The 18051-nt window shown below is 42.1% G+C and overlaps 1 protein-coding gene across 1 annotated transcript in view; it reads left to right on the top strand.

Moving 5' to 3' along the window:
* Positions 1 to 18051, top strand: part of cdh13 (cadherin 13, H-cadherin (heart)) — a 367968-nt gene that overhangs the window by 117059 nt on the left and 232858 nt on the right. The window contains exon 3 of the mRNA XM_069686880.1: positions 11761 to 11972. Within this exon, the coding sequence (XP_069542981.1) occupies positions 11761 to 11972 (212 nt within the window). The remainder of the gene's footprint in view (positions 1 to 11760; positions 11973 to 18051) is intronic.

Raw genomic sequence — 18051 nt, 5'->3', positions numbered from 1 at the left:
TGAATTCATATTTAAGCAGGTGTAACCTTGAAACAGGCAACTTCAAAGACCAAGCCTGTAGGCCTAAACATTTCCAGCCTGCGTAGAGACAGCAGGATGTTTACTGTTGCTGTCAGTGTGTGTGTTATTTACTTTGAAAAACCTTGAACCCTATATCTTTTAGCTGAATAGCCCGCTGATGGAATGCATGAATGACTTAATGAGTTATATAAGTATTGTTTGCTTATGTTTGGCCTTACACGTGCCTAACAGTGTCTTGAGGAATGCTGAAAGGTTCACTTAAATAATACACAAAAAAAGGTGCAACACCTAAATCAAGGAATGTGTAACATACATGCTTACCTGTCAGAAATATAAGAAGTGTAATTTCCTGTCATTATGTGGCCAAGACTTCTTTATGAAGTGCTGCTGGTAATAATGAGCATCTCCGTTTGAGGGTTTTGTGACTCGAGTGAGCGGCAGCGAGGAGAGGAGCCTGTCTGTGACTTATTGTGCATCCTGATTAACGTAGGTGATTATAACAAGAGCGCTGCATCCCGTCAGGGGAAATCCACATTGCAATTACTGCAGAAAAGATGCTCAGAAAACCTTGTTAAAATCTAATAAGCCCAGGGTTGTTTCTTGTTTGCCTTGTTTTGTCAAGGCTGAATATTAAGATCGCAAATATCCAAATTGAATAAAACTGTGAGAGAACCAAAAACAGATACTGGATAGGTAGTTAAGTAGAATCTGTTTTCCTTCCTGTATCAGGTAGATGAATTACACTGCAGTAATTTAATGCTGCATGCGGTTAAAGAGCAGCAACTGTTATAATTGCAAATGGATACTTTTTAGAAATTACCAACAGCAATTTAACACGGCCCGGCTCTGGCCCTGAACCCACAGGGTCGGGATCAGTGCAGATTTCTGCAGCCCTCCATCGGGATGCAGCTGCAAATCCACCTGTGCTTCACATGCATCAGTGGATGCTGTCTCTCTGAGGAGACAAAAGCACACAATTTACTTTGTGTTCCCTCAGTGAGTTTTGAATGTTAGCCATGTGAGATGTAGCAACGGAGATCGGTCAGTCCACCATTTTGACGCAGACTGAAACATAATGCCAGTTGGTACAGACATTAATGGTCTGCAGAGGATGCATTCTCATAACTCAGTCAATCCTGTGACTCTTACATCACCAGATATGTTTCAATCCCACTTTGAAATCTTTTTACATCTTAAAGATGGATTGGAACAAAACTTGTCATCCATTCTTGCAGAGGCTTAATACTGTAAATGATTCCCCTGTGTAGTATTAGATGTGGCAACAACTATAAACAGCTTTGTTTTTAGTCGAGTTGTCAAAATACCTACAAAACTCTTCATTTCCTGCTGTGATTTGTCTGTAATGCTAATAGGCAAATTGTAGCATGCTAACACACTAAGATGGTGAACATATTAAATTGTGTACCTGTATATAAATCATGTTTGTACTGCCTCTGTGAGCAGGCTGACCTTACACTGAGCTCAGCGTCACAGAGCTGCTAGCATAGATGTCCAGCTCAGTCTTGTTTAATCATTAAATAATGCTGAGTAAACGAGAAATTGTAGCCGGCTTATGAGTGTCGTTGTGATTCAGACAGTCTAACACTAAGCACTAGACTAACTGTTGGACTGTATGTGACCATTAGTCAGTTCATGTGGTGCCGATTGAGCATCACTTATGCCTGATAAGACCTCTGGTGTCAGCTTTAAATGAGACTCCAATAAAACAGTATTAGGTTCATTATTTGCTGCAGTGTCCCGACATATCCTGTCCTGTTAAGGTGGACGTGCTGTTTCTCGGGGCGATAACAAGGAGAGGATCACCCTGAGCCGTTGGTGAGACAGCACCGGGCTGCCCCTCATTATTCCAACATAATTACTCCCTCTGTCTCTCGCTCACTCTCTCATCTCTCTCCCGTCTCCCTGTTACTCATTGACAACAGCAGGAAGAGGCAAACAGGACCCTCAGTTTAGCCAAAGAGAAACACACAGCAGACTCACACAGCGCTGAATGAACCAGCTTGTGTTGTTGACTCCGACGAAAAGGAGCCGCACAGATCTGTGTAAGAAACCACACCATCAGATCACTTCCAAACCAGCCGCTCTTTTTAGCACCGAAACGAACAAAACCTTTTCATGGTAGGAGATGCTGATTTTGATTTAAATGAGGCTGTGGAACCAGATAGCTTTGAGTGTGCACGGTCTGTTGAATGACTTCAACTCAGCTGCTAAGCTGTTAGTGACTGATCTATTTTGTAAGTGCCAGCTTATCATAATCAGCTTTTGCACATTTCTAAGCCGGTGATTCAACACAATCTCTGAACCTCAAGTAAATAATTTCAAGAATGTCAGACTGCACAGTGGAACTTCTCTCCTGTTTTGACAGTTTTTATTGTAGCTTAAAGTCAGAAAGAAATTCTAAAACACTAACAATAGAAATATTTTTCTGAGGGCATAAGTTGACAGTGACATTTTACAGCCCTGTTATTTGTAAGAACACTCAAGGGGAACACCGTGTGTTATAATTAGCAAGCTGTTCTCTCAGCTGAAATGTATTGTACACTGTGACAGACAACTGAAAAAACAACAACAAAACAATGAATGTCACACAGTAATAAGGGGCCGTGTCTCCTAAATAAGTAGATAAACAACTATTTCTGCGTGCATCAAAAGTAAAATATGCACAAACTTTACTTTTCGGACTTTAGAATGGAGACACTTTCCTTTGAATGGACAATACCATCAAATATTAATTTGACAAGCTGTTATTTTCCAGAGGCTATTTTTGTGTGACACAGTAATAAGCTATTGTCCAACAGACGGCTGTATAGGATGGAGTAAGAGGAGTGTACATGTGGTTTCTAATAGATATACAGCTTTCCCTTTCAACACTGGAAATGTTTAGTTTTGTCAGATCTCTGTGTGAGTACAGGGCATCTTGTGTGAACAGTGGGCACAGGGTGAAGTAGCCCTGCCTCCCTATCTGTAAATGATGCTTACATACCACTCATTTGTTTTGACTGCTATGTTTTCTCAGGAAATGTATTTGCTCCCTCGCTGATATTCCCGGGCTATATTTTCTGGAGTGAAGGAGGTGTTACGGAGCTGCTTGGTAAACATTTTGCAGCGACATGCTCAGGGTTGACGCTGGTCACACAAAGTGGAGGTTTGCAATGCCACCTCTGTTTTTACTGTCAGAGTGTGGGCATCCATTTCAACACATCATTGCTTCAAGTTATCTTCGGCCCATCAGTGTATGTTGATAAATCCCAATCTCGGAACCCATCAGCTACAGTCTGACGACGATATAGCCTCTGGGGACAGCGGTGAACATGTCGGGTTTAGCCAGCAGTAGGGATACGGACTTCCAGTCAAGACTTCCTTTTCCGTGCACTGCATTGTAAATGATAAACGCAGCAAATTTCTTATAAATAAGAAATAATATAAATACATTTCTTGGTTCATTCCATCCCCCGGAGGATCGCCCGTTTATCTGTTAGTGCTGAGTCTCAGCTTCACTGTAAACAGTAAGTTACAAAGAGGCTGCACTCTGGCTTACTGCAGCGGGATGAAGCCGAAAAAGAAACAGATGTTATTGTGATTGACTTTAAATAACGGCTCTTCAGTTTGCTGAAATAACAACATCATGATGCAAATTAGGAACAAGCCAACTTGAAGCTTTGTCAGGTCTGTCCTCAAGAGGAGAAGAAGACTACTTTAACATGACAAGTTTGTTGAACGGAGGGCGGATCCATCAATTCTGATGCATTCGAGGAAGTCGGGAAATCTGAATGCTGATCAGCATTCGTGACACAGTGTCAAGGGAATTTGTCTCAAGCTGAATTTTTGATGTAGAATGGATTTTGAGCTGAACTTGCATCAGATATTTGCTTATAGAGATTAATAAGAAGCTAAATCATTGTCAGATGATCGCCGATGGGAGCCGGGATGTCATTACGGCAGATTACAGTACTTCCCGTTGCTTTTACAGATTCTACATTTTTATGTAGAATCTGTAAATAGAGATGAGAATCCAGATTCATTCACATTTGAGACATAATGGCTTGTATGTATATATATATATATATATATATATATATATCTGAGGCTAACATTAGGGACACTAACACTATGCTAACCTCTGTGTTTTTACTCTAACTGAAAATACTGGCTTACTGAGTGCTGTTTTTATTGATGTTAACAATCCATTTATAGCATCTGACATTAGAGAGGGATCGTATGTTCCGGTTGTGAATTTGATTTGCTCAGTTTTTACCTTTTATTTTCTGGCACTTTGAAAAGCATTGCTTGAAACACCCACATATTTCACTACCCAGGCACCGGTGCAACGTGACATTGTGTGTATTATATTCAGCGTACATGTGGCTAATGTTTCCAGGTAGTTAGCCTGCCTGGCTGACCTTTAAAGGTCCACATGAGAACTCTGTCATGCTGCCTCAGATCAAAAAAATACTGTACTCTGATGTACGGCACTGTCGTCCACTGCAGTGGTGACTAAAGCCAATTAAAGTATGATCAAGGGTGCTGGAACGCGCGCGCACGCACATGCATATGTTATGAATCAAAGATCAGACTTGCACTGATAAACTGGATACAATTCTCCTGCTGTGAGTGACATGAAACGCTCCATCTGGTTTGCTCAGTACTCAGATTCTAAACACTTTTTCTGCTTTATCTGATGATTATTTATCCCAAGTCTGACATGATGGGATTGGTTGGTGTGACAAAAGTAAAAGGTGGAGGTCGGTGAGCTCACTGTAATCATCTGTTAACCCTAAGATGAAAGATTCTGCCGTCAAGGCTCCCTTAGTTGGCGAAACCCATCAAACCCTTGTCTTCTAGCTGGAAGCGGAGCTTGTTAAAACTGAATCCCAATAACCGGTGTTACACAATGATCTGTGATAGGAAACTCAGGGGTGAAATGCAATTCAGGGTGTAAATACATTTTCAGAAGCAGCTTCCTCTCTAATGCCAGGTGATTACTTGAGAGCGCTATTCTCCCAAGCCTTCTTCGTGAGGCTGAGCACACTCTGTCGGGTTAGACACGGCAGCTATCAGCTCAAACACACCGTGCTGCCACCTTTGAGATTACTCCTCTGATTCCCATCTCTCCCATCATGGAGACTTGACATTTAGTTACAAGACAGAAAATTGTCTTCAAAACACCTCAAAGAAAACTTTAGTACCTGACAGAGGAGGGGAAAATCCAATTTTTATGGCTGACAAAGAGAGAGAGGAGCCAATGTAAATACTCTTTGATGATGTCGGATGTCAAATAAGTTTCTCCATCATTAAGAGGCAGGAAATCAAGATTACAGTCGTGTACGTAGATGTTTTGTTTTGATTGTTCTGATAGCCTGAGAACATTTTATCACATCTGATCTTTTAAAAGGTAAATGACACGATTGAACAACACATTTATTTATTGTATCTAAAGTAAACAGAGAAAGTTCTTTAACATCATGGAGGAATTTCAGGTTAGATTTTTTACTTGTCTATTCTGCAAGCAAATCAGACGAACATTTCAGACAAACTAGACACACTTCTAATTAAACCAAAGCTGTTGTATATGTACGAGACACAAGTCTTGCGTGTGTAACTGCAACTGAAGGGTTTATTTTAGCTTTAAGTCAATTCTTTTTCACACTAGGCCAAATACCTTATTTTACGTGTTAATATATTTGATTTTAGTGTTTTTGATTGCATGAGAGAAATCTTCTGCTAACATATCATTAGACCTCTTATATCAAACAAAATAGTTTTTTATGTAATCCTACAAATGTCCAATGTGTTCTCATCCCAGGTCATCAAACACCAACACTTGATGTTCCCTCTTTAGCTTATGTTTCATGTCTGTCTCATGATACCAATTAGCATCTGTTTTAAAGTCTGTTTTAAATGTTTAGGCTCCAAAAGTACTTGCGAAGCTTTAAGCAATAATCATTCAAATGATAACATTTTCTTTTCTTTTCAAAATGGACTGAAAGCTCCTCTCTCAGTCTCTTGGTTGAACATCCTGCATTGTTTGACCCCTCCCTCGCCCCCGACTGACTTTACTGCTCTTTTTAATATGTTATCCCAATCCCCAGATGCATAACTGCCGGAGCAGTTGCTTAATCCATCTTATATTGCAGATAATTAGTCCAAATTGGCTCACAATTATGCAGGTTATATAATGTGCATTACATTTCATAGGAAAATGTATGAACAGTGAATGACAACAGCCATCTTCTGCCTCGGAAATGCATGGTACTATATGAAACCGCATACTTCAGGTTTAACATGATGGATAACTTAAGTGTCAGACAGTTGCTTCAGTGTTGTTGGGCACAGCGATCAGGAGCACTCACACGTATCAAAAGAAAACTGAACACTGCACAGACAGTTTATCTGCTCCTGTGACATGATGGCTGGAGACTGAATGCAGGGCGAAACATCAGTGGATGACCTTAGTGTACTTTATAAAACACCGAACATGAAAAATAGAGTTATGTAATCAGTTACACAATCCTGAAGAGAGAGGTGAGTATTTGTTATCACTAAAAGCTTAACTGAAATTGAAAGTGGTTCATGCCATGAAGGCTGATCAAGCCTAAAGTAATACTGGCTGTTGGTGACCGAGGCTCCACTGGAGCTTTTGGCCTGAAGAACTCGAATGTCAAACTTGACGAAAAAGTCAAGCCCCCCCACCCCCTCCTTCCTCTTGACTCATCAGTCAGGGATTTCTGCTGCCCTAATCCATGTTGTGCACAGTTATTTCAACCCTGGGCAGCACTCTGTAGAAAGAGAGTGCGTGAATGGCCATGCTGGTGGTGAGTGGGGTAAGTTGCATTCTGTCATTGTTGCCTTACTTCAAAGCCCCCCAGCTCACCATGCTCTCCTCTGAAATCCCCCAAAACCTGACAACATTAGAATACCATCAAACACTCCACGGCTGCCTTTGAAATGCCACTGACACTCTTTGGCGCTGCAATTTGCAGGCTCTAAAGAGCGCGCCCATGTTATTGAAATAAATCTGAGGCTTGTAATGGGAATGGAAATGAACACATCTTTCATGCTTTAGCTTAGAAGTGAGAGTTGAATATTGAGATGGAGCCTTGTTTCCCTGGAGAGTAGGTTGTTGACTTTGTAGCTCTCCCTCAGTGTCCATTGAAGCCTCGCCTCGCCTCTCCTGTCATTTTCTTTTTCATTTTCCGTTCCCTTCTTCTTCTCCTTCCTCCTATTCTTCACTCCAGTCTTCTCTTCCAGCAATCATCCAGATGGCAGAAAATGATTTTGTCCAGAGGGAAGATTTTACAATGTCTGCTGAAGCGATGGAGATAAAAGAAGCCAGACTAAACAGTCACAAAGGTTAAGTGTACTCAATGAGTGCTTTGATAGACTTCACTCTATTGATTTTACAGTCAGGTAGAGCTAAACATGGACTTTTCCATTTCCACTTGCTGCTGGCCTGATGGAAGATAAATGTGTAAAGATTGATGAGTTGAAGTGAGATGTGCAGCCATGTTTAAAAAAGTAAAGAGATGATGGTAGAAGAGTGAGAATAAGAACCAGTTTGTGTCAGTATCTCTGTAAGTTGTGATGAATCCAAACTCCACAGCACCTCCATTTATTTAACTTTAACCAAACAGTTACTGCTCTGTCAGCAGTAAACAATGTGTGACAGCTACAACAGTGGCTGGCCATTGTGTTTGATTTGTAACTCAGCCTTTCCCTGACTCTTTGGTATTCTGTGTGCATTATGACTCACTTTCTAATGTTTAAATACAGCTTTGCTGTGCTTCTTTGTCAGTGGAAATATCTGATGTTAAGTGGTTCTCTGCTACAAATAAACTGACTTTCTGTTTCCTTTGCAGTTAAAGTTTTTCATGTGATTGTAATTCCATGCAACCTGCAACTGTTATGGCGCCTTGTATGGATTTGTATTCATTATTTCTATATTTAATGATGTATTCATAGAAAACACTCATACACACTCTCAGTAATCTATGTGTACTTGCAGATAGCTATTAATTAAAAACCCCCAGCAGAATTGAGGTGCTTATTTGGTCTTACAAAAAATCCAAATTAATGATTGATAACTGGATTTTACAGGTTTCCGTGCAGGTTGACGAGGCAAGACCAGTGTAACTATATTTATAATAACTGTTTTGAAATCTTGAAAAACTTTAGCAGAGCAACAGAAAAAAAACAAGTGAGGAGCGTCTGGTCTGTCTGTGTTCAGTACAGCATTAAGATGATTCAGGGCTGCATTGGCATAACTTAATACAGCTCTGACACTTACATTGAACAGAGACACATAGATCAAAAGCAGTAACTCTGGTTTTCATGCTGGGATCTGTTATTGTTAATGCCTTTTGTCTTAATGTGTGGGTATGGCTGTGACGGTAACCGCATGACCACAGCACCAAGGTTATGTGACACCAACCATCCTGGTCCCAGTGACCGTCATCAACGCATCTTTATTCATTTTTTAAAAAGATCATAGACATATTTTGCCTGCTTAAAATCTCAGTGGAATAAGTGAAATAACTGAACCTGAAATGAAATGTGAAAACTAAACACTAGCACCATTTTTTCCGTTCATTCAAACACCACGTCACACAGAGGACGCTGTGGCGGCACAGAGAAAAGAGAACAGTAGGACCTGAATGCTGTAAGGTTTCAAGTTTGCAGACCAAAAATCTGGAGATGCAGAGGTGATGCAATACTCCGCTGACCCAAAGACCTCTGTCTGAGAAAGACGGTTAAAAAGCCGGTATGCGTAGAGGCAGGACGAAGAAGGTAAACGTTCAGCACTATACAGTTGATCAACAAGGGGGCGTTAGTGTTTCACCGCGGTTAGAACAATTCAGTACCGTCACAGCCCCATGTGTGGGTTGTTTGAATCCAGCAGTGGAATGGTTAACTCAGCCACTAACCCAAAAACAATGTGTTGTCAGAGACTGTAAATTGGTTACGTATTGATAAAACAATGCAGACCATAAACATCATGAGACATGTTCAATAACAAAAAAAAATTGTCCTGACAACTTCTATGATGTACCCTCGCTTTGATCAAACTGAATCATGTGCTAACTTGTTTGCTTTCTTTTAGTACAACTATATTTCTTTGGCAATGGATTATTTGTAAGGTGGTGAGAATTCAACAGCTCGCCAACAAGGCAATAACATTTTATTGGCTTCAGCTTTTAATGAGCTGGTTCAGCTTTTGCTGGAGATGAGAGCTGTGCTTTATCTTCAGAGAAACACCACTGATCCACAAGCTGCTCTGAGAAACTTGATAAATATGGACTCAAATATGAACCCATTCCCTCTCAGAAAAATGGCCTCCCAGCCCCATGTACGCATACAACTCATGGATGAGAGACCTCCAGATCTTTTGTGAAGGATTTCCTTCAGCTAGTCATTAGTTACCACAGAGTTTTCTGTTATGTTAAGCTGAAATAATCACTTTCATTATTGACGGATCATGTAGGACATCGCCTTGACAGCCCTGCCCTTGTCACAAAGCAATGGATGAACATAATCTGTCTCAACAAACATTTTCCTTGTTTTTATGATGAATTAGTGAGTACTTTTTGTTGACTTTGCAACTGACAACATGCTACATTAATAATGCTAGCCATATGGAATATCCTACATTACAGGTAATTCCTGATCTCAAACAGACTTCAAAAAGAAACAATGACGACTTAAATATTTATGAGGGACACAGGCATGAAGTTTTGCTGCATTTTCAGACCCACACTGAGAGTTGTACAGTACCAGGGATCCCTGTTGCACTTGATTTACTGATCAACAACAAATCTAAGCTGCTAATTCCCCCCCGATGCAACTGTCATTTTCACACCCACGTTGTGTAAATAGCAAGTGATCCTGCGCCCATGTTAGCACCCGTGTGGTCAGGCAAACAGGTGGCGCGTTGCTATCTTGAGGACGCAGAAAGCGACCGCGCCATAGACCAACAAAAACCTGGTCGTCTCACACAGGGACGCACAGCAGCGCTTCTACTCCTGAGGAAAAAGCAGTGTTTTTGTAGATACAAAATAATGTTGTTTATGCGACCGAGAGACGGTAAGCTTTTGTTTCCCTCGTCATCATGATACTGCTTTCAGTTTGTTACTGATCTGGTGAGAAGTGCAGGAAGACAAGCTCACCGCTGCCTCCACACACCTGCTTCAACTCAGGGAGATTTCTGCTCGAGCTGCGCACGGGCCAAAAACTACAGAGACCGACACAAAGCTCTCCATAATGCACGCTCATTCAGACGCACGCTCTCTATAATACACAAAGAAACAGACACACTCACACACACGCAACTAAGAGGTAAATTTATTACAATCCTCAAACACAACTCCTTGTGGCACCGACAGTCGTGCCCACAAATATTAAAACGCTGACAACACAGCCATGTGATCCAGCAGCAACAATAAGTACATAAACATTTGAAGCCGACCTTTCTTTGATGGTCAGCACACAGAACTTTAATAAACATAAGATCCTGTCCGTCTGGAGATTTAAATCATTAATGCTGTGCCTCGTGCCTAAATGTACACAGCATGCCTCTTTTTCATTTTCGTCTCTGTTGGGCAGTGGGATCGCTTCAGTGGCTTTTACATCAGTCCGTGCTTCGACATGAATCGTACTGTAACCTTTGTTTTTTCTGCGTGTTTAAGGACACAGTGGAAAGAAATAAGTTGAATATGCTGGTTGGGGTCCGGTTTGTATAAGAAGAATGACTGACATCCGCCGTGTAAAAAGCAACACGCATGCCTGCAGGCGCACTGGGCTCTGAAAGGGAATGAGAGCTGACACTCTGATTGGTTTGATTCATGTAATGCTGAAAACACGCCTATGAATAATCTGGGGACTTAACGTCTTTGTTTGTGCCCAGATTGTGCGCCATCTAACTAGCAAAAGTGGGTCGGACACACCCTAAATCACTTGGCGCCATGCGCTTTAGACCGTGCGCCTTCTGCCGTCTAAATAGGGCCCTAAATATCCACACATGCTAACTTCATCTCTGACACCTCCCTCTTCAGTCCACAACAGTAGGATCATCATGGGTGGGCGAGGTAAAGAGGAGGTGAAGGATGAGGGAGGGGAGGATTGTCAGGGCTGAGGGAGGGGGAGGACATGGGGATCATGTCACGACACCGAGGGGAGTGTGTGAGAGAGATAAAGAGAGGATGAACATGATCAGAAGGGATAAAGCCTGGTAGAGTCCTTGGCGGTGTCTCGCTCAGTCAGACAAGACAAGCTCACACGTGCACGCGCCACGTGCACGTCACTCGGAGGTGACACTTTTCCTCTCCTGTACCTTAAATCCTTTCCTCTCTTCCAGTTCCTCTTGGTACCACCGGCCCACAAAAGCAAGACAGACACATTAATACATCTACACGCTGTAGCATGTTATGCAATGGTTCATGAATATTGCAGCTGGCTTGTGTGAATAGAGATCACTGACTTTATTGTAGCCTGGCTGACAGAGCCTTTCAGAACATCCTACTCTCTCTTCAGGGTATCTGTTTGTCTTCAGGGCATGTCTTTATATCTGAGAATTACATGTTTGTGTGGATTGTTTGGCAACCCCCTCTAGTTCTTTTCTTCACAGTGCAGTGACTGTTTTTCTCATGACACATTTTTGTTGACATTTCTGTTTGTAATTTGTTCCCAGTGAAGGCCTAACATCTACCCATTCTGTGTTTCTTCTAGTCGAGTTTGATGACTGTGCGGGGAACGAGGACGTGAAGTTCGAGGTGTCGGACCCCAGCTTCTACGTGGACAGAGATCTGAATCTGGTTCCTCAGCGGGAAATCCTTCACAGCAGTCCGGTCCTGTTCATCCACGGGCTCAGTGCACATGCAGATGACATGGCGCAGGTGGAAGTCACTGGACTGCCAGTCCAGCCGCCACACACTCTCAGGGTCAGTAAAAGTAGCTGCTGGTGTGTGTGTGTGTCATTTTTTCATCCGTTTATTTAGAAAACATAAACATCACAAAGGTTACGCTTCATTACAGTTTGAAAAGGTCACTCTAATGTAGCATAAGTGGACATAATGTAGCAGAGATCACATAGCGATGCCCCTGGGTGCATGAGAGGATTTATGAGTTGTTTTTTTTACTAATTTGCTTTCCAGCCAAGATTTAGATGACCAAGCTGACAACGCTCTAAGTCTATAATGCAAATGTGAAGCTCCAGCCAGCAGCAGGATAGCTGAGCAAAACAACTGGTAACAGCGGGAAAAGGTTAGCCTCTGTTTGAAAGTAACAATGTCATGTAACCAGCACTTTCAGATCTCATAAATAACTTGTCTTAAGGCTGGCCTACACTAAAAGATGTTTAAACAAATAATGATAGATTGAACTGTTCTGTTCCTGTAGTGTGTGCAGAGCAACGATATGACCCAAACAGCACACCACACACTCACAGATCCACCAACAACCAGAGTCTGACTCTCATACAGCGAGAGATTTTGTCAGATTTCCACTTCTAACAGGATCCATCTAGTTCCACTCGACAATCCAAAGAGTGCGTGCTCGGCTGTCCTCGGGCTTCGCCCCACACAGCAGGATAACCAATTTGAAATTGGTGCGGCCACGACGTCCTTCCAAGCAGATCGGAGGAAGTAAAATCGCTCTTAACATCCCTCACACCAAAGGAACATCTGTAAGATAATCTTCAGACCCATGAAAAGGTCGAGACTTTGCTTACTTTTGTCAGAAGGGGGAAATTGGCTTGATTGTCTTGTCGTGTGAACCCCGCCTTTAGCGGTTCTGTGTGTTGGGAAGTAACTTTCTTGAGTCTCTGCTGGTGACAATTAACTCAACCCACAGCGCCAAGCAAAGAAATAGTCCTGCTCAAATCTCCTCATAACAGTGTACTAATACGTTACTTTACACACTGGGTTCTGCACTTAGTTATTGATCTTTAGAAGTGCTGATTGAATTTTGCCACCTTTCAAAAGAGTTGGACTGTTACAGTGTTTATGGCCATTAAGCTAAGCAAAGTGGCTGTTGGCGGTAGTCATAGAGTAGACTGCAGCAGCTCACTTGTTAAGAAGTCAGGTTTTATCATCATGGTATCACAAGCACAAACAAGCAACGGAAATCCACTGTACCTCAGCAGACAGTAATAATCATAACATGTTGGGTGCATAGAAGACAACAAAGTTAGAGGGCTGTTACAGAGACTGTTCTGTGCTTATGTTGATGTTAAAGTTATGGTTTGAGTTCATCGCCTTCATTGACTTTTCTCATCAGTAAGCTAATGGTTAATAAGGCTAATATTAGCTATGTGCATATTAAGTGGTGATCATTAAACTGTGTAGAGGTTCAGATTTCACACATTCACAATTTCTGGTGAGATGTATTCAGCTTGTGTGAAATCTTTAATTACTGAAGCTGCTTTACCTTTTGGCCCACTGATGAAAGCCTTTACATTTGCAGTGTTACAGACTGGGTGTCTGTGGTGACGTTCATTGAACAAATCCCAAGCGGCGCCAAGTTAGTGACGCGTTTTCCATCAGCCAGCAGTGGTTGGTCTGCCAGAGAGGGTAGGCGGAGCTAAGCGGCTGCTTCTCCGCTCTCTGCAAGTGTTGCGAGTAAACAGTGATCTACTATGGCTGAACAAACAAAGAGAAGATGGATGACTACAGATACAACTTCAACAAGAAGTGAAAATCCAAAGAAAAAGAAACAAACTCGACGCTCAGATGAAGCAAACAGTCTGAAAAGGAAAGCGACCGTCAGCCAGGAAAATCAAGAGTTACAACCAGAGCCAACCGTGGACGTCACACAGTTGCGACTTGACTTGACAAAAATACATGACTTGAGACTCGACTTGACTTGAGGCATCTTTTTTTCTCCAAAGAGAAGCCTCATCAGTCGTACTCGTTACTACTCAATACGGTCTCAGAGCAGACCATCATCATGGCTGAATCTGTGCCGAGATAATACAGATACATTTCATTGTCATACCTTTTGAACAGATTATATAAATAATATCATTATTAAACGGGTGACTAATACCTTGTCTTTTCTCTTTATAAAGACCGGTTCCGACTTGAGACTTGACTTGACTTAACTAAGGACTCGACTTGACTTGACATAACCTGTGACTTGACTTGACTTGACTTGCCTAAGAAAAAATGACTTGTGACTTGCTTGAGACTTGGACCAAATGACTTGAGACTTACTTGGGACTTGGGCAAACATGACTTGGTCACAACACTGGTATAAACCCATGTCCAGTCTTAATGTCCGGTCCTGACACCCCATGTGGTGAGATACTCCTAATTTAAACTTCCTGCTCAGACATGAATTTGGTATCAATCGTCTTCTAACTTCTCCTCCAAGACAGCAAATTAGTTTATTTTCAATAAATTAAACTATTTAGTCATTAGGGGAAAAGATGGGGAGTTTAGTATGGAAAGCTTGGAGATGGAAACACGGGCACTGGGTGTTGTTCACAACACATTCATACATCGTAATTGCAAATTAAAAACATTAGAAATGAAATTCATCAAATGTTCACAGGCATCTGTTGTCAGCCATATTCATGCATACAGTATGTTGATGAATTCTAATCACTCATAAATGTGAGACGCACTCATGCAACTTAATTATCACCAATTACCATAATCACGCTACCTCAGAGATGCAGGATGAGGCAGTTGGGAAACACCCAGACCCATAAAACCATGTGGATGTGTTAAGAAAGTGAGAAATACACATATTCAGGTAACACTATGCCATTAAATAGAAAACAGCCTTCTATTTTAAAAGCTATAACAGGCTTGCTAATAATGACTTAGGAGGACACATAGAATATTATCGATGTAATATCCACCAGACAAACATATGAGAAGCTTTTTATTTACCAAAGAGGAACATGTGAATGATGGAGGAGGCAAGAGGAACAGCTGCTGCTGCGCTCTGCCAAACCTATGAGCATATCGTCCCCATCACCAGAGATGTGTCCGGTACTAACACTGTTGCAGATGGCACCAAAAACTGAGACCGGCGCTAAATCCGTCTGCAGATTGTTGGATTGTATGTTTGATGATAGAGAGTTTAGATTATTGATCCAGTTTTCTGACATTTAGAGATATGTAGTCCTTGAAAAGCTGCTAAACACTTTGCAGTGAACTAAAAGACTTGAAGGGGTCCACTGTGGGCTTCACATATGTTTTACACATGCTCTGACTCAGACATGTTTTCAGGAATATATGAATAAAGTGGAACCACTGAAATTTCGATAAATATCCATATGTGCTTTTCCCCCCTCTTCTCGTGTTTTTAATCATTATTCATGCATGAGGCCACATGGAGGGGGAGAGGGAAGGGGACACTTTTCTACAGAGAAACATAAACAGCTGTAATGTTTATGCACCAGGGTTCGGCGTATGAGGAATTACTGGCCGACTCCAATTATGTGGAAACTTGGCCAGCGAGCCTGTGCCCCAGCACCGAGCTTTGTTACTCTGCAAATGTGTCCTTTTGTTTGTGTAGTCTACAGAACAGAGTTTCTGTGGCTGCACACTGACTGCCCTATGAAACTCTGTGCACCTGAATCAACACCATTGTCCCTCATTCATGCCCTCCGTATACCTTAATTACCTCACTGTTTAGTCCATGTACACTAATTTGATGAGGGAAAAGTTTCCAGGGGCTGCAGATACAGTTGGTGTTCCCCTCATTCTCTCAGAGATCATCTGTCTTCTTGCTGCAGTGCTCAGAGTCCTGCTGCTCCCCTTCCTCCAGCCCGGAGCTTAATGAATGTCTCCATCGCTGTCGTCATGATGCGGCCCTCATTTGTTTGCGCCTCTCAACATCGTTTATTTGGTTAGCTAGTCCTTGGGTGTTACCTTGGCAAGACATTGAGGGTATAAGTGAATTATTCTTTTGGCAAGTTATGTGTCGGAAGTGAAGTTTCTAGTGACTAATGTGACCGTCTGCTCTCTGCTCTGCGTGAGTGAGTGAGCGAGAGTGTGTGTGTGGATCACTTCCACGGAGCATTTTACTTTGAAGTGCATTTAGTTGAAGTAGGAGGATGAATTTGCATTTTATTTTGGCGATCCCAAAGGTCATTTCACCACTTTGCTTCAGACTGAAGTATTGCTAAAACTATTAATTAGATTATCATGTTGTTTAGACATTTATGGTCCCCAGGAGACGAACCTGAATGACTAAAATCAGGCCATTTTAGGTGGAATGTGAAATTGAAATGTTTTAACAGTTCTTTGAATGATTACCATGAAATTTGACTTTTCACCTCGAGGTCAACATTTTATACTCTTTGTACTAAAGCTGGATTAAAGAGTTAATCTCTCAGTTTTGTTCTCTTTGGCGGCACCTATGCCGATTAACGGTAATTCAGTCAGACAACTCACATTGTTATAGTTTGAAATGTTTATTGCAGTGGCAGAACATAGCTTCTGTTTGGCGTCCAGGCTCCAACCTCATCAGTCTTTGCAGATGTATTTTAAAGTAAGAGTGCAGCACTGGTGAAGGGCAGCGATGGCAATGACAGAGGGAGAGACCGGAAATCGTGCAGCTTAAATAGACGCCAGCTCGAGTTGTCTGCCTGAACTAGCTCGCAGGCGTCGCCCCATTTGTGGGAGCGCACTTCCCAGATGTCCAGACAGTGTTGCATGTGTGACGTCCACGGTTGGCTCTGGTTGTAACTCTTGATTTTCCTGGCTGACGGTCGCTTTCCTTTATAGACTGTTTGCTTCATCTGAGCGTCGAGTTTGTTTCTTTTTCTTTGGATTTTCACTTCTTGTTGAAGTTGTATCTGTAGTCATCCATCTTCTCTTTGTTTGTTCAGCCATCGTAGATTACTGTTTACTCGCAACACTTGCAGAAAGCGCAAAAGCAGCCGCTTAGCTCCGCCTACCCTCTCTGGCAGACCAACCACTGCTGGCTGATGGAAAACGCGTCACTAACTGGGCGCCGTGAATGTCACCACAGGCACCCAGTCTGTAATACTGCAAATGCAAAGGCTTTCATCAGCGGGCCGTAGGCTCACTCTCCATTGTGTTACCTTATTCAGCGATAGATAGTGACTTAACAGACATTTATATAGCTGGAGCAAGCAGCAGACTGTCACCACTGTTTTGTCTTCACAGGAAATACTGCTGAAACATGCCATTAAGCTGAATCCTGGGAGACTGACACGAGTTTAACATCTGATCTTTTCTGTAGACAAAGAACTGAGTGGCTGTAAAACTTTCTGCATATTTACTCAACTGTTAATTGCAGAGCACAAACGGTCACAAAGGGCATGAATTAGGTAGAGGGTAGAGAGACACACAAAGATTGTTGGATGAGTCTGCAGAGAGGAAGACATCCCAAAGCTAATAGAGGCGTATGAGAGAGTCCTCCAGTGAGGCGCGGTGTTTAAACACTCTCATTAATTCACTATCAATTAATCTGCTGTGGCTCCTCAAGCTCAGGGACTCGTATATCAGGACATCTATTGTCGCTTTCTATGTCCATACCCTTTAGTCCCCCAACACGCTGTGGCTTTGCACCGTCTCAAGTGGCCCATCAAACACGGAGCAGCAGCAGCTTCTGAAGAATCTCTAAGTAACTCGTGGCACATTTCGAAGCTTGTTTCAATAAGCCCGGGGTTTGACTTGTGGAAGGACTCTGCTCTGACTGCACTGGGATGCTGAGCCTAAAACCTCCAATCTAACATAGTATTCATGGTTGTCAAACTGCCTTGATGCCTCTTCCCTGTTTTTCAATTACAGTCGCAGAGAGTAGGGCTCTTTGTGGAGCTGTGTTTTAGTAATGAAGTCTCTTTGTTATGTTCCTGTCAAAGTTAGATTTGGTATTTGCCCAAAACTCCTTTTGTTTCCTCTTCAGCACACTTAGGAAACATTCCATGCTGAATTTATTGGCATAACTAATTTTATCACAGCAGAGAATATTGGCTTTTGATAATTGATAAGTGCTGTGAGCGAAGGTGGAGAGAATCCGTTTTTAATACCTCTGTGC

This window comes from Semicossyphus pulcher, unplaced genomic scaffold (genome assembly GCF_022749685.1).
Source record: "Semicossyphus pulcher isolate SPU_LCO1_2020_fin unplaced genomic scaffold, fSemPul1.0.p SCAF_8, whole genome shotgun sequence".
In the NCBI taxonomy this organism is placed as follows: Eukaryota; Metazoa; Chordata; class Actinopteri; order Labriformes; family Labridae; genus Semicossyphus; species Semicossyphus pulcher.
This window is presented reverse-complemented; position numbering and strand designations above follow the sequence as displayed.